The sequence below is a fragment of the Dermacentor silvarum genome, chromosome 2 (genome assembly GCF_013339745.2).
Source record: "Dermacentor silvarum isolate Dsil-2018 chromosome 2, BIME_Dsil_1.4, whole genome shotgun sequence".
Taxonomy (NCBI): Eukaryota; Metazoa; Arthropoda; class Arachnida; order Ixodida; family Ixodidae; genus Dermacentor; species Dermacentor silvarum.
The window spans coordinates 51,945,686-51,973,200 of NC_051155.1; the positions used below are offsets into that span (position 1 = coordinate 51,945,686).

At 47.6% G+C, this 27,515-nt stretch overlaps 1 protein-coding gene across 1 annotated transcript; it reads right to left on the bottom strand.

The window, feature by feature from the left end:
* Nucleotides 1–1,111: 1,111 nt before the first annotated feature.
* Nucleotides 1,112–27,118, bottom strand: LOC125943629 (uncharacterized). Its single transcript, XM_049663087.1, has 4 exons — nucleotides 26,958–27,118; nucleotides 7,264–7,346; nucleotides 7,098–7,175; nucleotides 1,112–1,276 (listed from the first exon to the last, which is right to left on the bottom strand). Exons 1-4 carry the CDS (start codon nucleotides 27,101–27,103, stop codon nucleotides 1,113–1,115), a joined length of 471 nt encoding a protein of 156 aa, XP_049519044.1. The 5' UTR covers nucleotides 27,104–27,118; the 3' UTR covers nucleotide 1,112.
* Nucleotides 27,119–27,515: the final 397 nt, after the last annotated feature.

Here is a 27,515-nt window from a genome sequence, read left to right on the forward strand (position 1 = left end):
CGATGACTCAGGTATAAAAGCCGACGCGTTTCGCCGCTAATCAGATTTCGACGATCGCCGACTGTGTTCGCCGCTATCGTTGTGCTTCGAGTGTAGCTTTCTTTTGTGGGCACAGGTTCGCCCAATAAAGAATCAGTTTCGTCACACACAGTTTTACGACTGTTTTCTTCACCGTCACTACTACGTGACAGTACTCTCATGGTCGTTTCGTTAACTTGGTACCTCGCACACTGCTTCGCATAACATCGATTCCCACAGGGCGTGAGATCTGCCGACTTTCTTCCTTGTGCCTCCAGACGTCTATCGCCTTTGTTTATCTCTACACCAAGATATTTGGAATCTTTTACTTGAGGCATTTCCTGGTCCTGTGTTAACACTGTCTTTGTATTGTTGTAATTAAATACCACAGTACTTGACTTTTTAACGCAAAACTTGAATCCTAAGTTATCACCTTCTTGTCTAAAGATACCAGCCATATATCATATCAGTTTGCTTGTTATCCAGCAACATGATGCCGTCCGCATTAAATAAACCTGAAAGCTGCTGCTCAAATATTGTGCCCGCTTGGTTGTATGAGAGGTTAAACCCGATATTTAGTCCTTCTAGCACCATTCCCATCCTTACCATATGCATCATCAACAGGAGTACTGATAGAGGGTATACCCTGTCTCAGTCCCTTGGTTATTTCAACTTTCTCCTCGCTCCTGATCCTTTCCTGTTCAACGCAAGCGATATTTTCTCGGTAAACCTCCCTCAAAAGGTGTATACAGTCAGTCGTTGCCTATACCTTCCCCTTCCAGAATATCGAACAAAATTTCGCGGTCTACGCTGTCATATGCTCCAATAATCTATCAAAAAGCCGCGGATGCGCAGAGGCGAGCGCCATCTGCTGGTGCTGCAATTAACCCCGCGACGCAGGCTGCGCGCCCCTCCCCAGTGTTTGCCTACGGAGACGACAGAACCATTGAGAGGTTGAGCTATACAGCTTCGCTGTAAAAGAGAAAGGACGAGGTTCATGCCTGTTTATATCAAGAGTGTTTTATTTAAAATCACCTGCCTCGTGTTCCCAGTTCTTGGTTCGCGATATCATTGTAATTTTTGTTTGATATATTTCATCCATTTTTCTTTTGTTCCAAGGTAGAGCATTCTTCCGGTTGATACAAAATTTGCACAGCTGGCTCACAAGAGATTTCATACATGTGGTTGCAGCATTGGTGTGCCTCAGTGTTCTTGAAGTAGGCGTCTTTCACGAAGAACTCGCAGGCACGATGCTTCTCTGGAAAAAGAAACGAAATACATATTGTTCAAAATCAAAACTGAAGCGTCTGTCAGCCGGCTTCCATGGCTATATCCAGCATCCACCTTCTTCAGATTAGCTATAACCAGAAGGAAGGGAAGAAAGGAAAACAAGAGGTGAAAGACAGAGAGGTTAACCAAATTAAGTGTCCGGTTGGTATGGAATTCTTGTTGTGTTTTCAGCTCTTGTCAAATCGCAACTGGCCATTCCCAATGTGGATTTATCTCTTTGGTATTTGAGTTTTTCACTATTAGTTCTTCGCACGCTGCTTCATTAAACCTTCCGTGCAGCTCGCACTATATAGTACGTTGCAGTACCAATGGTAACAAGGCGTTGTGATCGACATCCTCCTCTTTGAACGTATCTGTGGATGTCCAGGAAATAGACACAAATTTAGTCGTGGAGAAATCGATGCGCACTGCACTTCCCCCAACGGTGCCGCTGTGGTACCTTGACTTGTTTGAGTTATACACCCCGCAGCTCCGACGAAGTGGCTGATCATTGCATAGTCAGTACAGGTTTGCCATTCATATTGAAGGCCTTATTGAAGGCAGACAGTTGTCTGCACATCCAGTTCTTTCATGAAACATAGCAGTCAACGCAAGCCCATCGATGTATATTATAAGTGTCAATATTAGCCTCCTTCTACATTAACTACAAGAGGCCGCAAGTGCTAACAAACTTCGTTTCGTTTGTTTTTCATCTGAAGTCGCTGGCGCAGGCGCGGGCTTCCGTTATAAGAAAGAAAAATGTTAAGCGCGTTGCAGATGACATATCTTAGTCGTATATCTTTCAGCGATTGCACCGGTTGTTCGCAACCAGGACTGCTCAGATCAGCTGTCGGAGATAATGCGACTGCGTAGATAACCTTGCAGAAAACAACGTAACTGAAGATTGTCGTAGGAAAGAGTAATCCGCTGTGCGCGCTAATTCATATTATCGCGCATCTCGTCGCTTCGCATCGCTACACGTCGTTAATATTCCTTGCTGTTGATGTTAGCGCGGTACTGTTAAACTCCTTAAAGGACGAGACATATAAATACCAAGTAAAAGTGTTTATTTTCTATCTCAATGTGCAAAACACATCAAAAATAAGCATATTCAACAAAAAGAAAAAAATTGTTGCGGCAGTATTTTTTTCAGCAATAGGAGAAAACCCGACCAAGGAAACTGGAAATGGGCTTCGCACCAAGCCACCTAAGACTTCGTTTTCAATTGGTACAGACAGATCTCATCATATGCGAACCATAAATGCACATTTAATTTAATTTACATCACATGTGTGACACCAATGCAGCTGGATACCTTGCACCGACATGTCTCCTCTGACCTTGCTTTCAAGAGACAGTGAGTCGCGTGCCAAATTTCTTGCTCGTCCAGTGCTCCTGCCTTAAACCAACAAATGACACTTGCTGCCAGTCATTCAGTGTTGGCCAAAAACATTTATTCAGAAACTTCGTACTGCATACTGGAAATAAACAAGAAATCTTTTTTTTCTGGTATGTTACGTGTTCATACTCCTCCATAAATGGTTAAAATATCTGCGAGACTGAACATCCAACTTCGTCAAATGCATGTATCTATTGAAAGCGTAACCGTGGTTCATCCAAATAGGTCGCGAAGCTTCGGGCGAAAAGCGGTTCGGAACGAATTGTCAGCGACATCAGCAAAGGTGGTTATGGGAGCAGCGATTGAAGCGCGACTATGTTTAAAGGAAACAAACATTGGGAAAGAAAAAAGCGTTTTTTTATTATAGCGAAACACAGATTCATTCAACGAAAGTAAAGTTCCTAATCAATTTTAATACTCACGGCGAGAAAAGAAGAAACAATTTGGTTTTACTTGATCATTATCAATAAATACCGCTTTTTTTCAGCGCCCACCGTAAGAGCGCCCATCGATAGCGGCGGGCGTTCACGCCGCTATCACTTGCAATGCAATGCAGCTCTTGAAGTGTGCAGAAAGGCGCGCTCGTAAAGTTCACCTTTTACAGTACGCCCCCCTCACAGTGTTGTATTGCTTTGCTTGCCGACGTTTATCTAAATTTGGTGACGCAGGTAGTTTTTTTTTCTTAACCTGTTCGGGCAAAAGCAGTAAGTTGCTACCGCCAGATAATTGTTTAATTTAGTTGTTTTCGTGCGACAGCGCTCGCCGGAGGGCTTGGCGTCCGACGAAAGGACGAGCACTCTACGCCCAAAGCGTGCGTCGGCCTCCAAAGAAAGTATGTTCTGTGCAGGGATGCGATTTCGACACCCGTACAGCTGAACTTTTCCTTCATCGCTTTCCGCGCTGAAAGCTCGAAACGCCCATCAAGTCGAATGGTGGGGCACTTGCATATGCAGCTATAATGGCAGGCCCCCGAAAACAAATTTCATGCCTTCGAGAAGAAAATGACGTCACTTCTGTCTTTAATGGAGAGAACGTCACATTATTTTTTCTTCCGCCAGAAGTGTTCCCTCCTCACATAGATGGCGCTAAGCCCCATGAACCGCCGATGAACCGCCATGTTGTGAACGTATGGGCTTCTATGGAAGCTTCACTACGAGGTATATCAACCTTGCCGCTATCACTTGTAATGCAATGCAGCGGTTGAAGTGGGCAGAAAGGCGCGGTAGCAAATAACCTCTTACTATACGCCCTCCACTCCCCCCCCCCCCCCAGCCCCTTACGTGGCGCGATCAGCACGGGCGTAAAATTACACAACCGTTTTACGTTCTCAAAACACTGTAAACGACAGACTTCGATCGTGTTGCCAAAATTAGAATTACCATTTGTAGTGATCCTGGATGAACAGAGAGCGGAGAGGACAAAGATGAAGAAGCAGAGAACGAAGACATGGCGGACCGTAGTGGCAGCTGACTAGCATAATTACAGTATTGAAGGCTTTTACCATGTGTTGTATGCAAAAGTGAAATTCAGAGATCTAGAGCTCATCGGAGGAGCCTTGTCATGTGAGGAGCGGAGTTGGATTTCCTTTTATCCCAGCCTGACATGAAACTGTTCAAGATGAATTTTCTGTGGAACGACATTACCGACACCGATCATTCCAACCTCATTCAGACGCAAGATAGGACAGTCACAAGTTCCGACGAGATTTCGTTGAACTTTTCAGAGCTTTCGTGTGTCAGTACCAATCCCGCCGCAATGACTGCAATCGAACTGCCTTTCAATCTTCAAGATAAAAGTGTTGTGAGGAAAAAAAAAAGCCGGCAGATCCCACGCCCTGTGGGAATCGATGTTATGCGAAGCACTGTGCGGGGAGCCTATCATTATAACGAAACGACCATGAGAGTACCAAGACGTAGGCGGCTCTTTCATAACCTACATGACACGCATCACACGAAATTCATGTCATGAGTCTTCAGGAGTCGCTTTAGCTACACATAAGAGACCTTAAGGCGAAAGCCTTAGTCGTGCTCATGACTATCACTCCGACCTTCAACCTTTAGCCTTTTCCTTCACTTAGTACCGCATCCGAACCCTTCCATTGGTTTTCGAGTGTTAATCTTGCTTCGGTGAGTCATTCTCATTTTTGCTGAGTCATGGTCCCGACTTTGACTTCTACCACAATCGTTTAGTGTTTCCTTCACTTAGTGCCCACGTCGAAACGAATTTCAGTGGTTTTTGAGTATTAATCTTTTTTCGCTGAGTCATTGTCATTTTTGCTGAGTCATTCTCATGACTATGACTTCTACCACGATCCCTTAGTGTTTCCTTCCCTCAGTAGCCACGTCCTAACCCATTTCAGTCGTTTCCGAGTGTTATTCTTTTTTCGCTTAGTTATTGTCATTTTTCTGAGTTATGATCATCACTATGACTTCTACCATCGTCCTTTAGTGTTTCCTTCACTTAGTACCAACGTCAGAACCCATTTCAGTGGCGTTTGAGTGTTAATATTTTTTTGACTGAGTCATTCTCATTTTTGCTGAGTCATGATGAGGACCATTACATTTACCAGCGTCCTTTAGTGTTTCATTCTCATAATACCGACGTCCGAACCCATTTCAGTGGTTTATGAGTGTTAATGTTTTTTCGCTGAGTCATTGCCATTTTTGCTCAGTCATGGTCATGAATATTACTTATACTAGGATCCTGTAGTGTTTCCTTCACTTAGTACCCACGTCCGAACCAATTTCAGTGGTTTTTGAGTGTTAATACTTTTCGCGGTGTCATTTCATCACCTACATAACACGCATGTCATGACATTTATGTCATGACCTATCACTTATGTTCTTCAGATGCTCTTGTCATACTGTGCCAATTTTGGTACCTACCCGCTTAACGAAACAACCATGACGTAGGCGGCTGTTTCATGACCTACATGACACGCATGTCATGATACTCATGTCATGACACCATTTATGTTCGTCATATGCTCTTGTCATAGTATGCCAATTTTGCTACATACCATGTTAGCGAAACGACCATGAGAGCACAAAGTCGTAGGCAGCTAGATAGATAGAGAGATACTGTCAAAGTAGCAAATGTTCGGGAAGAAATGCTTCGCATTTAAAACCGATGGGTTAAGCCATGAAAAAGTACGACTTAAACAGGAGCTACACGGAATGTCGGATTTTGTTATTATCAGACCTTCGACCTCTCAGTATGCCTCACCTATGTAAAGACCTATGTAGAGGCTATTGGCAAGAACCACTCAAGGAGGAAACCAAGATGTTCACTGCGCTTACTGCACCTTTGGAAATCTACGAATATAACCGGCTGCCATATAGGTGGAAAAAGCTCAGGCGCCTGGTTCCAGAAAAAGATGAACTCTGCGCTCAAAGAATTTATTGGCAAATTTTACAGTGTGTATGTTGTCGACATACTCTTCTATACTGGAGCCATTCTTTATCAACATGTCGACAAGCCTGTTACGAAACAACTGCAAGTGCTACGATATTTTTCTTACACGTTTAGCAAGGCCCAAGCAAACTATGCTACCACGAAAAAGAAAGCAATGGCAGTAATTTAGAAGTTATTTAGAAGTATATTAGAAGTTATCGGGAAGAAAGAAGCTTCAAATTGTTTACAGATAACCAAGCTCTGACTCACCTTTTGCAACTCACTCAGCCAAAATGTAGAGTTCCAAGATGGGTGAGTCAAATTCAACAGTACACTTTCGAGGTAGCGCATCGCCCAGGAAAAAAGCACCAGGACGCGGATGCTCTGTCTATACTTATGATACCAAGAGAAGTTACCCAAGAAGAAGTGAATATAAGCTAATTAAGGGAAGGAACGCAAGACCTAAAAATGCAATACGGTAAGCTAGAAGTGCCCGAAACAGCAATATCGACCATACTGCGGACTCTACCACGACAGTCCGGTTTCGGGAGGCCATGCTGGATTCACTAAAGCATACAGAAAGCTAACACAAAGATTCACTTTGAAAGGCATGAAGACAGATGTCGCGAAATACATAAAGACCTGCCACAGCTGCCAACTTTGCAAAGCTAAGTTAATTAACATTCGTCCTGGTCCACACTGCGTACAACGAACAACTTTGTTTTCCATGGTCACAATACTTCTGCAGTTTAACACACACTTCCAGTACTGAAGTTACTGGAGGTACTGCTGAGCGCAAGAGCACACGCTTTTTTTTTGCTAGAAAATTACTCGTTAAAGCCAGCGTCAAACGTTTTATATCTGGCTGCTATGGTAACGAGTATATAGGTATACTGAAATAGAGGGTGTGGGTTCGTGCTCAAATATTATTGATACTATGCATATCTGCAGTAGTTATATCTGCAGCCAAAAGAAAACAACTTTACCCCAACAATTTACAGTATAAACCAATGCTTACCAGTGCTCCGGTAGAGCAGCTTTACCACCATACAGTCTGCTTCAGCATACAGTACAAGGTAAGTCATGGTTGGACCAGCTGCATATTTGGAAACGCAGTGTTTGTCCATATAAATACAATCTTTGTTACATATTTTCATAAAAATGGTGAAATAACATTTACGTACATGAAGTAGGTGATTCGAAGAAATCCACCTGATTGCTCTTAGTACCCCATGCCTTAGCGTTGTAGTTCTTTCGGAACGTCTTCCTGGAAATATAAAACGTACCGAATCTTAGCGAAGCCTAACGAGCAGAGGTGGACAAATGCCCTCATTTTCGTTTTTCTCCATCATCATCAACCGCACGACCTCGTCCTCACCTTACCATCGCCTTCCAAAAATGCCTGCCCTCCTTCTCCTTTATTCGAAATTTACAATTTGGCATCCAACTCCATCATCCACAACTAGCAAACAGGTTTCCCCGTCTATCTCATTTTATTGCGATAGCAATTATATGGACACTTCCACCGGATTTCTGCCGTCGGCGTCGCCGTCGCCGTGAGGTTCCGTATAGATAAAATCTTCGCCGCGCGCCGTATGCCCGAGCGGAAGCGTGCGTGGACGCACGCTGTCACGGAGAGCGAACGCACTCAATCTTCCACGCGCAAGCAAGGAAGCGGGGAGCGAGCGCCGGAGGGAGCGGGGGGGGGGGGGGGGGCACATTTCTACTCTGCCAACAACCCAAGAACCGCGCTCGTCGCTCGCTCGCACCGTCTCTTATCTCCACACGGCTCTGATATTTCTGCGCTGTGCATTCGCCGCTCAGTTTCCGTTGAAGCGATAGACTGCACGTAGCTTCGCCCGTTGCGGCGTATATGCGCTTGCTGCCAGCGTTTTGACAGTCGTTGTCTGCAGTTATTCAGTGTGATCTATTCATGTTTGTTTGTGCGCGCTCACATCACATTTAGTAATAGTCGGGCCACATTTTCCAATGCGCGCTACACATGCAATGCTGCCCGGATCGGCAGTGCAGCGCTACAGGTGTGTCCCTTCGCACGCGCTGCCCACGGGCAGCGCTTCTCATCAACACCACCGTTTCACACGCGCCTTCTCGTGGTCATTGAGTCTCTCTTCCTGTCGGTCTACTTACGCCGCAGCACACCTGCTTACTTAATCAGCTCATGTTTACTACAATTCATATTGCTACCAAAGCCGCTCACCTTACTTCGTATGACATTGCTGTGTTGCTATCGCATTCATTGCTTCACCCTTAGGGCGAAACTGACATTTTTTTTCCTGTTGAGTAATAAATACCAATCCCACCACTGAAGACTATTTACATCGATTTATATTAAAAATCAGAATTCAAAATTTCGTCTTGATTGAAGAAATGCAACGTCTGGTGTTAGAGGAGCTTTTCTAATATTTTGACCCTGTCACAGGCACGTAAGAATTTCCAAGTTTGAGGAAACCCAAAATTAAAAAAAGATGGCTGACCAATGGAGTAGCACACGATGAATAAGGATTATAAACAGGGATAAGGTGCCTCAGAAAGGCTGGCCAACGTTTCGATAGGAGGACCTACCTTCGTCAAAGGCGGCCTCGTCATCCTCGGCGGGTTAGTTTTAAAGGGTTAGTGGAGTGACGTCACGTCGATGTCCGCTGTGGCTGGCTGTAAAGGGAGAGACTGAAAAGAAAATGAGCGCCTGCGCTTGACTGGCTAGGCGCGGTTTCTAAGACGAGGGGACAAGAGCGGGAGAGCGAGAAAGTGGCAAAAAAAATTATAAAAAATGAAAAAAACCGTCAGAGGGGGTTGGGGGAGCGAAAGGCGAGTGAGCGTTCGGAGGAGTCGTGGTCGGCGTGCGTTTGGGGTCCCTGAAGAGCCGGTGAATGTGCAGGTCACCTTTACAGCCAGTTACAGCGGACATCGACGGGACGTCACTCCACTAACCCTATAAAACTAACCCGCCGAGGATGACGAGGCCGCCTTTGATGAAGATAGGTCCTCCTATCGTAACGTTGGCCAGCCTTTCTGAGGCACCTTATCCCTGTTTATAGTCCTTATTCCTCAAGTTTGAGGAAAGGTTTTTGTGACCCGGTCATGAAACATAACCTGTCAAAAGCTTCGAAATTCGAATAGTGGATGGGATAACATTGTTTCGTGTATAATCTCATTCACAGACTTATGCATCAAGCTGAAGGAATCGGGAAGTATCGCTAAGTGGTCACTATTTGCTCCTGCATTTTATTTGTTGAAACAAGTATATAATGTTCTGCAAAGAGGTAGCCAAAAGAAAAAAAAAATCTGTCATTCCTCTCTGCGAAGGTTGATGACCAACGAATCAGTATGTGAGGTCTATACACGACTGGTGACGCGTCGTGGCAACTGATGTTTGTGTAACATAGAATGCCCAACCTTTCCAAGAGAAACGTCACGAACCACTTTCTGGCTGGCTGAGACATGTCCATGTTGAAATCACCCACAATTACAATGGGAATGGAGTCGGTACGGGTGATCCAACCAAAGGTGTATACGCTTGGCGTTTGCGGCACCATCTTCGTTCGTGTTACGTGCTGCCATTCGTCGCCGACCACATTCCCGCTTCTGTTCACGACGGCGTTCTTCGTAGGCGCGCCGCTCTTTCGCAGTCCTCACCGCATGCGGCCTACTCATTGCACGGGTGGGACGAAATTTAGATTAGGCTACGTGGTTAGCCTATGAAGCCCGTGACGTCAAATCGCCATCTATACTAAACAGCGTCTATTCCGGTTTTACTTTTTTTTACGATATTTTTATCGCAATACGTTTTAACACTTATCGCGAATAAACGCAGCTGGGGCATATCCGGCGATGCGCTTTTATCACCGTTTTTATCAGCGGGATCGGCCGGTCGTGAGCTCTGCGTTGGTCGCCATCGTTTTTGCCTACGCACACAAATCGCCAAAACCTAGCGTAAAACAGCTGCGCTGTAAAAATGGTACGTCAGCCAAGGTACCAAGGTACCCCTAGCATACAAACAACTTTCAACAACCTTATGTTGCTTATGTTTAAACAACCAAACTAGTCAAAAACGATTCAAATGGTCAAATAGTCACAAAACGGTTCTATGCCAAGAAACATTGAGAGGTGAAGGCTTGCCTTCGTCTTCCTTCACGGAAGGCGAAGCAGCATTGGCTGCTGTCGCCGAGAGGGTCGGCGACAGCATCAGCATACCCTGCGGTATGGGGAAAGTGTACGCGCTTGTAGGCTGCTTGGGAAAATGGTTTTATTTTAATTTTAGTCTGATAGTGCTTTTTTTTCCTTTTTACAGCGAAAGCTGTATATGTGGCTAGGCGAAACGAAAACCGTTCGTCCTATGTTTTGCTAAACGGCTCCATGGGCTGCGCCGGCTGTTACGTAGTTCTCTACGTCGCACCTAATGTCCCTAGATTTTCTGCTCTTTTTTAAGTAGCGACATCTACCTCCATCGGCCGCCATGTTCTTCCTAACCTCCTGAAGCGGCGTATCTGCGTAGATAGCCTTCGACCGTCAACGGCCGCTGATGCACCACACAAGTGAAATATACGCTTCGGGCATGGGGCCAGACAACCAAATACGAACCAAAAAAGTTGTCGCAGTTTCACCCGAAAGGCGAAGCATCAATTGCGATAGCAACTTAGTAGAGAGCTATGCGGAGTAAGGATAGTAGTTTTATCCGCTGTACAAACTTGGACATGCAGCAGCACCGGCAACACACAGCACTGTGTTGCCCGCGTTCGCACAAAATGCGTGTGGCGTTGGTGACTGTTGCCGGAGCCTCTGATATAAATAGGCACTTGGTGCCGCAGCTAACCGTCGCCTCCCTTCCCTGCCCCCCCCCCCCCCCCCCCGCGGCCTTTCGTGCGTCAGAAGAAGGCGCGTTTGCTCTACATATATGTTGATTGTAAAGGAGGAAAGAGACGCCTACTTCTGCAGCCCTTAAGGGAGCACGGCACAGAACGCGCGTTTGTTCTCCGCCGTGCGTTCACTCCCCGTGAAAGCGCGCGTCCCTCGCGCGCTTTCACTCGCACATACAGCGTTCGGCGGCGCGCGGCGACGATTTCATCTCCATTGACGTCATACGGAACCTCACGGCGACGGCGACGGCGACGCCGACGGCAGAAATCTGTTTTGGAGTGTCCATATAATTGCTATCGCAATAAAAGCGGCTTAGTTCTGCGCTGCTGAGGCCGAACGCGAAATTTGTATTTACGGCGACGCCTGCCGCGTTGTATTGCGGTCGCGCAATACGACGCCTGCCGTGTTTCTAGCTGCGGTCGCGACGACCGCAGAAAATCATTCGCACACGGAAAAGAAAAAAGATAAACACGCACAGAAACATAATGCGTCTTCAGCCTGCCCTCAAGTTTGCTCGCAGCAGCATGTAAGTGACTGCGGGGAACAGCGTTAGCAAGAACATGGCCGTCGAAATGAGCACCGACCAATGAGATTCCACGGCGGTGCTTCTAAGCGTGTCGCTACTTCAAGAAAGCAAAAAAAAAAATATCCAGGGACTTTAGTCGCACCCAAGCGCCCGCGCCATTGGCAGCGCCGTTCGTGACGTCCTTAGCGAACGCGTTCCCACCATAGCCACATTGACGCTGCTCTGCCCGCAACGCCTCCTCCTCGGCTCGCCGTTGTCGCATGCGTTCGATATCTCGAGTTAGCTCGGCTTCGTGGTTAGCAGCATTCGCCCGCCATTGATGCTTGCGTTCCACTTCGCGATTTAAACGTGGACGTTTCGTCGCAGCCGAATCCAAAGTGCTGCTAGAGAAACTCCCGCAGAAAGCGGGCGTTGGCCCGGCGATCACGTTCCCGCCATTGCCACGTTGACGCTGCTCTGCCCGCAACGCCGCCTCCTCGACTCGCCGTTGTCGCATGCGTTAGATATCTCGAGTTAGCTCGGTGTCGTGGTTAGCAGCATCCGGCCGCCATTGGCATTTGCGTTCCACTAGAAACACAAACATGTAATCAATATTTGCGAAACGCTTCAATACAGCGTCGAGATTAACCCACTGTTAAACACCGCAGTCTCAAGTTTCAGCTTCGCTGGTGAACCATCTGCACGGAGTGCTTGGGCGGTGTTTTTCTTTTTTTTTCACGAAGGGCAGGCTCGATAATATGCTGCGTGGCCACCGCCCCAGTTTTGACACTGGAGCGCCGCAGTACATTTGTCAGAAGCGTGTTCATGGTCACCACAGTTTGCGTATGTCATCAGCTTCAGCACCTTTGCGAACTTGGTCGAACTTTAGGGATTTGAAATATCTAGGTTGGTTTGGGATATCCGGTCTTACTCGGGTTTTCGTATATTCTTTTTCGAGGGTCTCAGGAAGAATACTGTAGTCAAACGTAAGGATCAGATGCTTTGTGCGCGTTTCATTACTGTGTCGTTTATTGTGCATTCGTTGTACTTGAGTCACTTTTGTTCTTTCTAGCTCCTTGGGAGCTCTTACTCGGCCATGTTGAAGAAATCTTTTTCGGAACTTATTCGTTTGGATCTGTTCATCGATCGGTGTGGGGTCACCGTGATTTGCACACCACTGAATGCTACGGTGGTGGCGTGGAGCAGGGGTAGAACACCTGGCTTCTAATCTGAAGGTCCTAAGTACGAATCCTCCTCTAGTCCACTTCTTTTTCAGTCATAGAGTGGCGCCTGAAACCAGCAAAAAATATCGCCGAGAGCGAGTGGCGCTTTACTAATGTAGGTGCAACCAAATTAGGAAGGCCAACTAAGCTTCAACAACGTCACTCCCTCACTAGAGCTGGAATTGGGCTCCCTGGTGCCGTATTCAGCCATTACCTCGCTCATGACTCCTACAATTATCACATGGCCTTCAGTCCACAGCGGCTGCGGAGCACCTGACCAAGGCGGCGGTCAGACCTTCGACGCGGTAGAGAGTTTATCAGGTATTTAATGGGATATTGTTGGCCTTAGTGAGGTTTGAAGAAAAGGTGAGGCTTATACAGTGCTGACTAACGGCCAAGTCCTCTGTTACAGAGGTCTTCCAGGTAAAAGGGAATTCGGGGTAGTGTTTCTAGTCTATAATGATATAGCGGGCAACATTGTAATTTCTACAGCATTAATGAGAGGGTAGCAGTCTTCTGAATAGCGGAATAGGGGGCAGAGAATGAATGTAGTACAAGCCTAAGCCCCAATCTCCAGCCACGATGATGAAGAAATAGAACAGTTTTATGGAGATATTGAATTAGCAATTAGAACAGTGCAAACTCAGTATACTGTAGTCATGGGCGACTTCAATATAAGGGTGGTGAAAAAGCAGGCTAATGAGCAAGCAATTGGCAACTACGGCATCCATTCTTGGAATAGAGGAGAGATGTTGGAATTCGCGGAGAGCAAAGGGCTCCGGATAATCAATACCTTCTTCAGGAAGCGCAGCAACAGGATGTGGACCTGAAAGAGCTCTAATAGAAAAACTAGGCATGAAATAGGTTTCATACTCTCTGCCGATCCCAGCATAGTGCAGGATGTAGAAGTGTTAGGTAGGGTAAAGTTCAGTAACCATCGGTAGTGAGGTCCAGGATTTCTCTTAATTTGAAGAGAGAAAGAGTAAAATTATTCAAGAAGGAACAGGCCAATCTAGACGCAGTAAGGGTAAAAGCAGACCTAATTCGGCTGCTGCTCACAAACAAGTATGCAACTTTAGAACAGGAAGACGAAAACAACATAGAGGTAATGAATGCACCGTAACAACGTTGATCTCAGAAGCAGCAATTGAAGTTTGATGTAAGGCACCAAGGCATCCAGTATGTAAACATTCCCAAGTAACAATGGACCTAATAAAGAAACGCTAAACATGAAATTGTCAAACTCGAGAGACCCTATAGAATTCTCCGAACTGTCAAAACTGATCAAGAATAAAGTAAGGGATATTCGAAATTATAACGTGGAAAAGATTAAGGAAGCAGTAAAATATGGGCGCAGCACGAAATCAGTTAGAAGAAAACTTGGCATAGGAAAAGGCAAGACGTATGCACTGAAAGATAAGCAGGGCAATATCATTAGCAACATAGTAAAAGCAATGAAAGAATTCTAGACTGACCTGTACAATCCCCAGAGTAGCCAATCTACTTTCATTGGAAGTAGTGAACAGGATACAGATGATCCATCTATAACCAGTGGTGAAGTTAGAAGAGCCTTGCAAGACATAACCAGGGCAAAAGCTGCTGGAGAAGATGGAATAACACTCGATTTATTCAAAGACGGAGGATACGGCATGCTTGAAAAGCTTGCGGCCCTTTATACGCAATGCCTCATTACCTGAAGTCTACCGGAGAACTGCAAACACGCCAACATTATGCTAATTCATGAGAAGGGAGACGTTAAAGAATTGAAGAATTATAGGCCCATTAGCTTGCTTCAGTATTGTATGAACTGTCCTCCAAGATAATTTCCAATAGAATAAGGGCAACACTTGACTTCAGTCACCCAAGAGAAGAGGCTGGCTTCAGGAAGGGATATTCTACGATGGATCATATCCGTGTTTTAAATCAGGCGATCGAGAAATCTGCGGAGCACAATCAACCTCTCTATGTGGATTTTATAGATAATGCCAAGGCATTTGATTCAGTATAGATACCAGCAGTCATAGAGGCATTGCGTAATCAAGGAGTTTACAGGAGGCATACGTGAATACCTTGGCAAATATCTACAAGGATTCCACAGCTGCTTTGGTTCTCCACAAGAAAAGTAGAAATTTACGTATCAAGAAAGGCGTCAGGCAAGGAGTCACAATCTCTCCAATGCTATTTACTGCATGCTTAGAAGAAGTATTCAAGCTCTTAGACTGAGAAGGCTTAGGAGTGAGGATCAACGGCGAATATCTCAGGAACCTTCGGTTTGCAGATGACATTGTCGTATTAAGCAACAATGGGGGCGAATTACAGCAAATGATTGAGGACCTTGACCAAGAAAGCGTAACAGTGGCGTTGAAGAATAATATGCAGAAGACCAAGACATGTTCAAAATCCTGGCAAGGGAACAAGAATTCAGGATCGGCAGTCAGCCTCTAGAATCTGTAGAGGAATCTAGGACAGTTGCTCACAGGGGATCCTTATCATGAGAAATAAATTTACAGAATAAAAAAATTGGGTTGGAGTGCATACGGCAGGGATTACCAAATCCTGACTGGGAGCTTACCACTGTCGCTGAAAACAAAAGTGTACAATCAATTCATTCGACAGGTGCTAATGAATTAATGAAAAACTTAAATTTCACGAGCTTTTCAGCGCATTCGCCGGATGGAAGTGGTTCCCACTTCACGGGAATCCATATGCTGCTCTCGCCGCCTGGCCCCTGGTTACGAGCCAAAGCTGGTCTTCCAGGGCGGGGCTGGACAGCAAGATCTTCCATCGCTCACTAAGGGGTTGGATGGGTAGGGGGATCATGTTGGGGTTAGGATTGGTGAGGATTGGTGGGTGTTGTTGGCTAAATTTACATTCTGCAATCATGTGTTGCAGTGTACCTGGCTCGTGACACACGGGGCATTCTTGCCCGTACTGGCTCGGGTACATGCGGTTTAGTAATCGGGGGTGGGGAAACGACTCTGTCTGGATCTGCCTATATATAGTCTGCTGCTCCCTCGTTAACGTGAGGTGTGGCTCGGGGAAGCTCTGTCTCCCGTTTCTGTGATATTCCACAGTGTCTTTGTACGTGACCAGTGGTTGGCTCTTTGCGTCCTCCTCTTCCCTCTCCGCGGCTGCGGCTCGGTGTGATAGCGCTCGGGCCTGCTGGTGGGCAAACTCATTGCCCTCCACTGCGGAGTGGGCCGGAACCCAGATTAATTCTATCTCCTCCCCTTTCGGGGGTTCCTTGCCTTTGAGCGCCCGAAGCACCAACCGGGACACCCAGCCCGACTGGAAGCTCCTATACGCTTCTTGCGAGTCTGTGACCGGTGCTAACATATGGGGCAGAAATTTGAAGGTTAATATAGAAGCTCGAGAACAAGCAAAGGGCCGCACAAAGCGCGATGGAACGAAAGATCTTAATCCTAACGTTAAGAGAAAGGAAGAGAGCGGTGCGGATCAAAGAGCAAACTGGGATAGCCGATATTCTACTTGACATTAGGTGAAAAAATGGAACTGGGCTGGCCATGTAATGCGCAGGATATATAATCGGTAGACCAGTAGAGTTACAGAATTGACACCAAGAGAATGGAAGCGCAGTCGAGGACGGCAGAAAACTAGGTTTGGTGATGAAGTTAGGAAGTTTGCGGGTGCATGTTGGAATCAGCTAGCGCAAGACAGGGGTAATTAGAGGTCGCAGGGAGAGGCCCTCGTCCTGCTGTGGACATAAATATAGGCTCATGATGATTATGATAAATGCTAAGAGATTTAGAGTTTGACGAGGGGATGCTGGTCGCGAAACTAAAGGAGCAGATCGCTTGTGGTAATTTTTGTAGCCTTCTAGCATGGACCTTGTGTTTCGGTTAGATTTTAGTAACAGTGAAATCTCAGATCGTTCTGACTGTCTTCACAGGGTTCTGGTAGTGAATACCAAGTAATTATGGAAAGGTGATTTTAGCTGGCGACAAAGCTGCAACCTTTCTTCGGTGTGCCTTCTTTTGATTTAAGGGCAGACAAACAGACGGGGGAAGGATGATACAGCAATAAATATTCATCTACTTTCGGCAGCTATACCAGCCGTCCACCACCGAGTCCAACAAGGGAGCGCTACGAGACCCGAACAAGACCCGAACAAGACACCAGCTGTACATATCTAATAAAACGAAATATAGAATGTCCATGCTTGGATACTGATGGGGGAAGTTGTTGGCGCTGTCGTGGAACCATAGCGAACGGCGTGATTTTAGCCGAACGGACAGCAAGCGCTGTTGAAATTAGGCTTTCCTGGCGACGTCTTATTTACGACGCGTTGTTTAGTGGATCATTAAGCAATCGTAAAGGTCGGACGCTATTAACAACCACAAAGAATGTTTGCTATTTTAATGTGAATAGCATTCTTTGCCTACTTCAGCTGTTTTGTGCCTGCCTATCTATCTATCTATCTTTCTATATAGACTCTTACGCCGACCTAGTGGCCCAAATTGTCTAAAAGCTTGTGTCACTGGCTGAGGGCTCATTGTCGTGATGCCGTCGTGGTCGTTGCGTCGTCGTCATTTCAGCTTTGTCATTGGACTCTCGTCATGCCGTGGTCGTCACGCTGTCGTTTTATCATTGTCATCGCTTCAGTAACATCATTCCATTGTCGATATACAGCCTTCAGCGTTCCATCGACATCAGTCTTTCTTTGTCATTGCATTGAAATCATATTGTCTTCATTCAATCGTGATTATGCCGCCTTTGTCTCGTTGCCTTCTGCAGACAATCACTGTCATGCCTACATTGTCAGACCTTCGTCGTAAAGCTGTCGTCATCATGCCAATATCGTCACTGCTACTTTGTCATCCGACTATCGTCACACCTTCGTTGTCATACAAGTTTCGTTAATACAGTCGCCTTCGCGCCTTTGTCTTCACACACTCGTCGCCATTCCGTTGTCGTCATGCTCGTGTCGTCACTGCATCGTCGTCATACAGTAGTGGTCGTGAATTAGTTGTCATACCGACATAAGGATGCCATCGCGGTCCTTCCATTGTCATCACTGTAAGTACGACGCCACCTCTCGTTATGCTTTCGCGTCATACGCTATCGTTTCACCATCGTCATCACTTCACCTATTGTCATCATGCTGTCGTCGTACTACTTCAGTCGATCCATCGACGTCATTCCTCGTTCGTCATTCTCTCGTAATCGTGTGGTTGACATTCAATATTGATAATAGCATCGCTGTCATGCCATCGTCCTCACGTAGACGCCATCGTGCATCCATATGACAGCACAGTTGCAGCGACCGTCGTATGCGGAAGCTTTGGGGCGAGTCCCTGTCCCCGCTCAGACCCATTTCGTCCCCGCCACGTCTTACGCCGCGTCATACATCCCGCCGCTCCCATCAGTGCAACCGATCCAACGTATGGAGGATTGGTGCCCGCTCCAAAGCAAATCTGACGTCTACGCTACCCCGGAGAGAAGGCCTCTGTGCTATCACTGTGGAGAGGCCGGTCATGTATACCGCGAGTGCGCATACCACCGCCTCGGACTGCAAGATTTTGCCGCGGATTCACCAATGCCCAGATATGGTCGAAAGGTATAGGGCGATTGTAGAATACTTGAACCAGGAGAGTATTGCACTGTTCCCGCGGCGGCAGTCGCGCTTGCTGTCTCCCAGTCGATCTTTCCGAGCTCCTAGAAGCCTTCTGTCACAAAAGAGCGCGTAATCTAAGCGCGCGCCGAGTGTCACGCAAGCCAGCGAAAGAACACGCCGGCCCCGCGGCAACTTCAACAGAGGGGGAGAGCGCATAGCGCCGCATACGCCTCAAGCAACAACGCTAACAACGGCGCCGAAACGTCTGGAAGAGACTCGACGAAGCGACGTTAACCGGAGAGAGAGAGAGAGCACACGCGCGCGCCGAGACACCTTCTCACCCGGCGAGTCGACAGACATTACTACCGCGTGAGCATACACCAACAGGATGAGTCATCACCCCCCCTCGAGAATTCTCCGACAGCGGCGGTCGAAGGTACGAGAAAAGAGTAGAAGCTTCCCATGCTTTGGCCATGCTACGAGATCACGACACCGATAAGAATGTTCGAGAACGCCTGTGGAAGTGCGAGAATCGTTTAGTGGAATTTCAGGAATTCAGGGAGTTCGAGAGTTCAGTACGCACCGGTAAAGTTATGTAACGTGAAGACCGAGCGTCTGCGGAAGAATGGGATTCCCCGGCAAGCTAGTCGACGGGTTCATCGAGCGTCTGCATTTCCGGAAGAAGTTCTTCCTTCGACATTTGCCCGAGTTACGCCGAGATCGTCTGACAACACGGTGAATACGATTGGACACTTAGTGTTTCTATTTATTTGTACTTTACGTGTTGGACTCTTAGTGCTTGTCGTTAATTATTTTATTGTGTTGGTTAATACCCATCTAATTTGTATTGTGTTGTGTCTAGCCAAAGTGTGCAAGTGTGTGTGTAACTACCTTGTGTGAAGAATATATTCTGTTGTGTTTTGACAACTCTGGGCTCTGACTCGGTTTTTGGACAGCAACTGGCGTTTGCAGGCGCACCAGATGGCCCACTCTTAATTGTCCTTGCTTTGGTGGGATTATTTTCGGAAGCTGATAATTCGGCTTTGGAATTTGGTCCGGCGTCTGCGCCTCGTTCACCGGGGTCTGTGACACCCTCCAATAGCAGGGAAGGGACGATCGCCAAGCCCCCGCCGGAATAACTAAGAACAGCGACATTCGGGGGCAAGGCCGCTGATAACCGCCCTTTAGACCATGGTCGCACGATCCAACGACAACAACAGCCGAACTCAAAGACAGACTCTCGCTAGACATACCTGTTGTGCTCGACCGCCTCCACGTTAGTGCGTTATAGGACATGGGTGCCGACTACTCAATCTTGTGCGGAAAACTATCGACACAACTTAGAAGGGTTATCACGCCTTGGTTTGGAACACAAATTCCTACTGCTGGCGGGCATATCGTAATATCGTTGGGCATGTGCACGGTCAGAGTACAAATTTGTGTATATACGTTTCCAGCGAGCTGCTTTATACGCCGCGATTGTTCTCGGGACCTCATCTTGCGCGTCGACTTTCTGCGAGAGTATGGTGCCATTATAGACCTCCTGGAGCGTACAGTGACTTTTTCAATAGAAAGAGCAGCGACCAGCCGCGACAATTGCCGACGTAACACGTATCGGGTTAACGCCGACAGCGTAACTGTACCACCACGCGCAAGTGTCCTGGTAGCGGTCGTGTGCGACGATCTGCGTTACGGAGAAGCTGTTGCAGAAGACAATTCCTCTCTTAAGCTGGCTCATGGTGTATGTGCAGCCCGCAGTCTCATTATGCTTCGAGGTGGACGTTTCTGCGCTCCTCGTGAAGATTTTCAGCCGGGAACATTGGCACCTATTTCTTAGCACAAATATCGCTGTCGCTGAGCCCATAGCAGACGTTGCTGTATGCTTTGCGTCTATGACAATGGACAGCACAGTCCAGAGACTCAGCAATATCAACATCAATTCAGACCTTTCAGAGGAAAAAGCAAAAAGCGCTGCGCGAGTTGCTAATTCGGTTCAAGGAGTGCTTCGCATCTTCTTCTAAGGTGCGCCAGACGCCAATCACGAGACACCGAATAATCCCGTATGACGATTCTCGTCTCATACGACAACTGCCTTATCGCGTATCGATGAAAAAGCGCAACGTGAATAATGCGCAAATGAAAAAAAAAAAATGCTTGACGACGACGTCATACAACCATCCCAAAGCCCTTGGTCATCGTCGGTGGTCCTCCTCAAAAAGAAAGAAGGAACGCTTTGTTTCTGCGTCGACTATAGAAAGTTTAATAACGTCACAAAAAATACGTTTATCCGCTTCCGCGGATTGATGATTCGTTAGATCAACTGCGGTCAACCAGTTATTTTTCATCTACAGATCTGAACAGTGGAGATTGACAAATTGAAGTTGACGAACGAGATCGCAAAAGAACTGCCTTTGCTACCCACGTACGAACTTAAAATGCTTCCATTCACCTGTATTCTGCACCGTCTACATTCCAGAGAATGATGGACACTGTTCTAACGGGCCTGAAGTGGCACAGTTGTTTAGTATACCTAGATGACGTGGTCGTGTTCGCGGCGACCTTCGAAGAACATCTGAAGCGTTTACAGGCGGTACTGGAAGAGCTCCGCTCCACCAATCTCACGCTAAAGCTAGAAAAGTGTCACTTCGGTTACGAAGAGCTGAAGTTTCTCGGGCATGTTCTGAACGCCGACGGCGTCCAGCCTGACCCAAACAAAACATATGCTGTTGCTGCTGTTCCGACTCCTCGTGACAAGAGAGCAGTACGCCGCTTTCTCGGTCTGTGTGCGTACTATCCTCTCTTCATCGCTAATTTCTCCCGGATCGCCGAACCACTCATACGCCTCACGCGCGAAGAGGCACCCTTCGTTTGGACGGATGAGCAGGACGCAACGTTTACCGAGTTACGGCAGCGCCTGCAGGAATCACTCGTCCTCGCTCACTTTGACAAGGACGCTGACACCGAGGTGCACACCGACGCACGCTACATCAATATTGGCTCTGTACTCGTTCAATACCAGGCAGGCGTTAAGGGAGTGATCGCTTGCGTCAGTCGCACCCTTTTCGGCGCCGAAATCAACTACTCCACCTCCGAGAAAGAGCGTGTAGCAGTTGTTTTGGCCATCATCAAATTACGGCGTTATCTATATGGTTGCCCTTTCAAGGTGGTGACAGACCATTATTCCTTCTGTTGGTTAGCAAACTTACAAGATCCATCCGGGCGACATCGTTGATGGAGTCTCCGTCTGCATGAGCTCAAGGTTACCATCATCTACAAATCGGGCCGCAAACACGAATATGCGGACACGTTGTCGCGCGCTCCCGTCGAAACTTGCGAGAAGTACATGGACGAAGACATTCCTTGGGACCCTCACCGCATCTGACCTGATCATACAGCAGTGTGAGAACGCCGAAATACGCCCTCTCATCGATCACCTTGAAGGCAAGAATGTTACAAGCCCACGACACATTTCTCGCAGTCTCTCGACCTTCTGCCTCCTAAAGGGTGCCTTCTACACGAAAAACTCGAGGGCCAGCGACAAAGAGTATCTACTGGTCGTACCTTCCACCCTCCGTGATGACATTCTCCTAGCCTGCCATGATGAGCCCACGTCTGCATACTTGGCATTTACACGTACTCTCGCAAGAGTACGCCAGACGTACTACTGGCCCAGACTTTCTAGCACGGTCAAGCGTTAGGTGCAAAGCTGCCGTTAGTGTCAACGCAGGAAATCGCCGTCTTTAATGCCCGGGGAGTTACTTGAACGCATCCCATCACCTAGCGCGCCGTTTTATCAAATCAGCATGGATCTTCTTGGACCCTTTTCCTTGTCAGCCAGCGGAAAAATGTGGATTATATAGTCGCCTAAGACTATCTAACATGCTACGTCGTGACGAAAGCTGTACAACGTGCCACGGCCTACGAAGTTGCCCAGTTCCTTATCGATCACATAGTCCTCAGACATGGTGCGCCATCACATGTCATCACCGACGCAGGAACTGCCTTTACAGCCCAACTGATAGCGGACATATTCAAGCTGAGCTGCACGCACCATCCCAAGGCGACTGCCTATCATCCGCAGACCAACAGACTGACGGAACGGCTAAACAAAACCATAGCTGACATGCTGTCTATGTATGTAGACGTCCATCATAAAACATGGGATCAAGTCCTGCCGTACGTTAAATTCGCGAACAACACCGCCATTCATGAAACCACACGATTGACACCGTTCCGTCTTGTCTACGGGCGCGAAGTCCAGACCACGCTAGACGCTATGCTCCCGCATGATACCGACGCATCACTTAATTCCGACGGCGAGCAACTTACTCAACATGCACAGGAAGCTCGTCAACTAGCGCGCATACATATAACGAAGCAGCAGAGTACATACGCACTACGCTACAACCTTCGACATCCGCAAGTCGAGTACCAGCCAGGTGACGAAGTCTGGGTGTAGACTCGAATCCATCGCCAGGGGTTGTCTGAGAAGCTGCCTAATAGATACTTTGGACCCTACAAAGTGATAGGCTGCGTTAGTGAAATATGAGGTCATTAAGGACGGTGCCGAGTCGCCACGGCATCGACAGCACCACTCAAAGATAGCCCATGTTCTTCGCCTCAAACCGTATTTCGCGCGTTAAGGCGGCGCCAACCAGATCTCATATGACTTCCACACTTCCACTTTCTAGTTTAGCAAGCATCGGGTCGATACTTTTCATTTGGCGGGGGTCATAATGCTGCTAGGTGTCACGAGTCAGCGCTGAGAATGAAGCGCTCGGCAAGAGGCGGGCGCTGAAGAAATGGAGGCTGAGGGACCCGTCGGGGTGGCTCAGGCAGCTAAGGCGTTGCGCTGCTGAGCACAAGGTCGCGGGATCGAATCCCGGCCCCGGCGGCCGCATTTCGATGGAGGCGAAATGCAAAAACTCCTGTGTGCTTGCGCTGTAGTGCACTTTAAAGAACCACAGGTGGTCAAAATTAATCCGGAGCCCTCCACTACGGCGTGCCTCATAATCAGAACTGGTTTTGGCACGTAAAACCCCAGAAAGAAGTAGAGGCTGAGGACGCCGACTAGAGATTTTGCACGCCATCTTGTACTGCTCTCTGTCTCCCCGACGCCGGGTACATCTTCAATTGTCTTTTTGCGACAATATATATATGCTGACCTCAAAGAAAGATATGCCGTTTGCCTTCATTTGTTAACCTGGCGTTTTGTGTTTACGCCGCGAAATTTTCCGACCAACGAGAGGTATACATCCCCGCTGTAAAAATTACGCGTGGCTCTGCTCTGCTACCGCAAACACCAGAGGCCAGCGGAGCTGCGGAAAACCTAGTAAAGTAGTGGCAAACCAGACACTTAGTTTCCTGGCGCTCAGGATTTTTTCGCGATGTTCTGCGTAGTATCGCGATGAATTCAACGAGCCACGTTGACAAGCTTCCGGATCTTCATTTCTTCGCCTACGCGAACTCTCGGCTTGCCTCAATGTAAACTCGGGATGTTCTCTTCTGCGACGCTTGCTTTTAGCTCCCCGAGCTCTCGCTTTCGTCTTTCGGAAGCAACTAGTGTCCAGTTGTCTGGTCGAAACCTGCCGAGCCGCCGCCAGAGGCATCGGCTGCAGTCACAGCACCAGATGCGTTGGGCGCGAACGAGGGGAAACGCGATCGGCGTCGGCAGCAGCTCTACGCGTCCCACTACCAGATGCCTTCACTCCTTCTCTCCAGCTCGCATCTGCTATGCTCCGCGGTGAAAATTGTATACTCTGCTTTCACTCCCTCTCAGCTTTCTCTCCCCCAGCTCGGCGAAGCTATAGCACAGCTGGTACAGGGTTGGAGTTTTATATTTACGCCACGAAATATTGTGACCAAAGAGAGGTATACAGCGTCACTGTAAAAAACGCAAGGGAACTAAATTGGTACGTCAGGATATAATTGTACTGCACCCAAAAAAATTTAGGCAAGAAACGGCGTCATACAACTAAGTAACCAAGCACTATGTAATGATAGCGAACTCTATATTAACTATATACTGTAAAATAAAGAACGAAACTTCAAAGAGCAGTTGAAAATTGGAGGACGCTTAAGCTTCGCCTGAGTAGAACGCGATAGCGTTATCGGGACCCGTTCGCGTCACATCGTTCGCATACGGCAAGTAGGCTTCATTCACTGCAAAACTAAACGTGGGAGAGCCAGCTTACAAAGACCAAGCTTTAACCAATCCCCTTAAAGTCGACTTCACTTATTAACTGAAATGTATTGGTGGAAAGACGTTTTTTCAAACGCAACATAAGTGGTCTTATAATAATATGTGAAGGCACTGGCCCCTTTTATTGCGATAGCAATTATATGGACACTTAAACTGGATTTCTGCCGTCGCCGTCGCCGTGAGGTTCCGTATAGATAACATCATTCCCAAACCCGTATATCCTACACAAATGGCATCCTGAGGTGCACTCTTCGAAATGCAAAAAATGTGAAGGCATAGCGACCCTAAATCACATGCTCTGGGCTTGCCCAGCGCTAAACGGTCTACATGGGAACAAAGAGTCATGGGAATCCTTCCTTCATAGCCCGGAAGAACATGCCCAAAAACAAGCCATCTGTCAAGCCCAGGCCGCCGCCGGAAGCCAACTGATTCCGGCCGACGTCTAGGGGGGAGGTAGACGGTGAAAGGGGGAGCTGAGTCTCACCTCGATCACCCATACTCTCTGACGGGTGCAAATAAAGTGCTTTCTCTCTCTCTCTCTCGCCGCGCGCCGTATGCCCGAGCGGTAGCGTGCGGGGGACGCGCGCTATCACGGAGAGCGAACGCACGGCGGAAAGCTAACGCGACCGTCGCGCGTGGGGCTATGGGAGGGAGGGAGGGAGGCGGGGCGACGCTGCGCTCCGGCACCAAAGGCCTATCTTGCAACCTGGCGCGCTCGTCGCTCGCCGGCTGCACTGTCTCTTATCTCCGCACGGCTCTGACCTTTTCTATGCGCTGTGCATTCGCCGCTCCGTTTCCGTTGAAGCGATAGACCGCACGTACCTTCGACCGCTGCGACGTATATGCGCTTGCTGCCAGCGTTTTGACAGTCGTTGTCTGCGGTCATTCAGTGTGATCTATTTATGTTTGCTTGTGTGCGCCCACACCACGCTTGTTCATTCAGTTAGTAATAGTCAGGCCACATTTTCCAACGCACGCTACACATACAATGCTGCCCGGATCGGCAGTGCAGCGCTACAGGTGTGTCCCTTCGCACGCGCTGCCCACGGGAAGCGCTTCTCATCAACACCACCGTTTCACACGCGCCTTCTCGTGGTCATCGAGTCTCTCTTTATGTCGGTCTACTTACGCCGCAGCACACCTGTTTACTTAATCAGCTCATGTTTACTACAATTCATATTGCTACCAAAGCCGCTCACCTTACTTCGTGTCACATTGCTGTGTTGCTATCGTATTCATTGCTTCGCCCTTAGGGCGAAACTGTGACATTTTTTTATTATTTCATTAATTGTTTACTATTGCCCCGACGCGCGCAGGTCTGGTTGGAAGGCTGGAAAAGGGGTTTGTGTTTGAGTTTCCTCGTAGCAGAATTACGTTTTCTCGTACATTCAAATTACAATCCGACGCCGATTGGTAAACAATCCGACGGCGAATCCAACGCCGAATGGTGAAGTCGTACTTTACCATTTTTCAGACGGGTTTCACTGAGAGGAATTCAATTTTTCTTCACCAAAACCTTGCACCACGTGGAGCTAAAGTCCCTATATAAGAAAAGTACCGCCATCCTTTGATAAACGCCGCTTCTCTCTCTCCTGTATCTGCGATTGGACGATGATAGCACACGCTTTTCACTTCTTTATATTTTCTTTTTTTCCTCCTCAGAGCCATGTTGAAAGTCCTCTGCGCAGCCGCCGTCGCCGGCGGCGGTGGCGGCGCCCTCCCGGCCTGAGAGCTTCAACGTGGACTTTCTAGGTGCGCCACCGTCGACTTGGCTTTCGCAAGCAAAATTTAAGAAAAAAGCAAGCGCTTTAGGAGAGGAGGCGGCGGAGGAAAGAGTAGATGGCGGCACTTTTCTTATATAAGGACTTTACGTGGAGCGCCTGCGCGGTCGATATGGTTGGAACATTATCTCTGCCACCCGCGATCACACGCCGGTTGCTGACGGCAGATTTTCGGCGACACGGGGCCTTAAACGCTATCGCGTTAAAAAGTATGAGCACCCTCCTCCCAGCATGGCCAGGCCTTTGCGCGCGCTATTGGCCAGGCCTTGGCGCGCGCTTGTACCTCACTTGTACGTATAAGTCAACATTAAGCGTATTTTTAAGCACGTAATATTCTCACAATGTCCCCGTTTTAAATAGATGTACCGTGTTTGCGGGATTCCCCAGGCGAAGAGGCAGACAATACTGAAGCATGGTTTATTCCATGGCAGCGACCTAGTGCTTCGAAACAGTATGATTTTTTCATAAGAAAAAAGGCTCGCACCGGCTTCGCTACAGACTCTGATGAACACATACAATGGGTAACACATACGATGGGAAAAAGTTGAATCAGGTTTAACTGACTTTCGTATGTCGACGAGAACGTTAACTTGCCACTACTCCAGCCTTGTGAGATGAGCCAAACCACATGGAATGTGACATGTTGTTTCAGCACGATTTTCCTCATTTGAAGAAAAACACATTGTAATGTCATACAATTTTCTTTTGTTAACTTACCAAGAATTAGACGAGGTGTCATAGTAGGATATGTCCTGTACGACCTCATGACTGCTTTGATCCGCACTTACTTTTCGAGCAGAAACACATTTTGTAGTGTTGAGTCCTTGGGGATTTGTGTTAAAGTTCCTTTTTTGCAAGTACATCGGAGTGTCAGTAGTCATAAACTGCAAAGAGTGGAACAATTCGTCTAATAAAGTAGGGAAATGTCTGGTGAACAGAGGCAACCTATGTATTTGTTATTTTACCCCGAAACTTTTTTTGTGTCGTTCCCTCGCGATGCGCCATGGACCCTGTGGATGCGCGCGTCTACAGCGGACCTAAGATATATCAAGCGTACTTTTATGAAACATTTCCGGAAAAATTTTTCGTCACAGAATATTGAAACGCCCCCCATTAGGAGTAATTGTAACACGAAAGTGTTTTATGCCTGGGTCCACGGTCAACCTCCTGTAACGGATGTGACGTCCGGCGCGAACGCGTAAAATATGCTTTGCTGACAGGGATGGAGCCGCCATGATGGATCGGTGAAGCGAAGCACTGCATAATAATACTGAC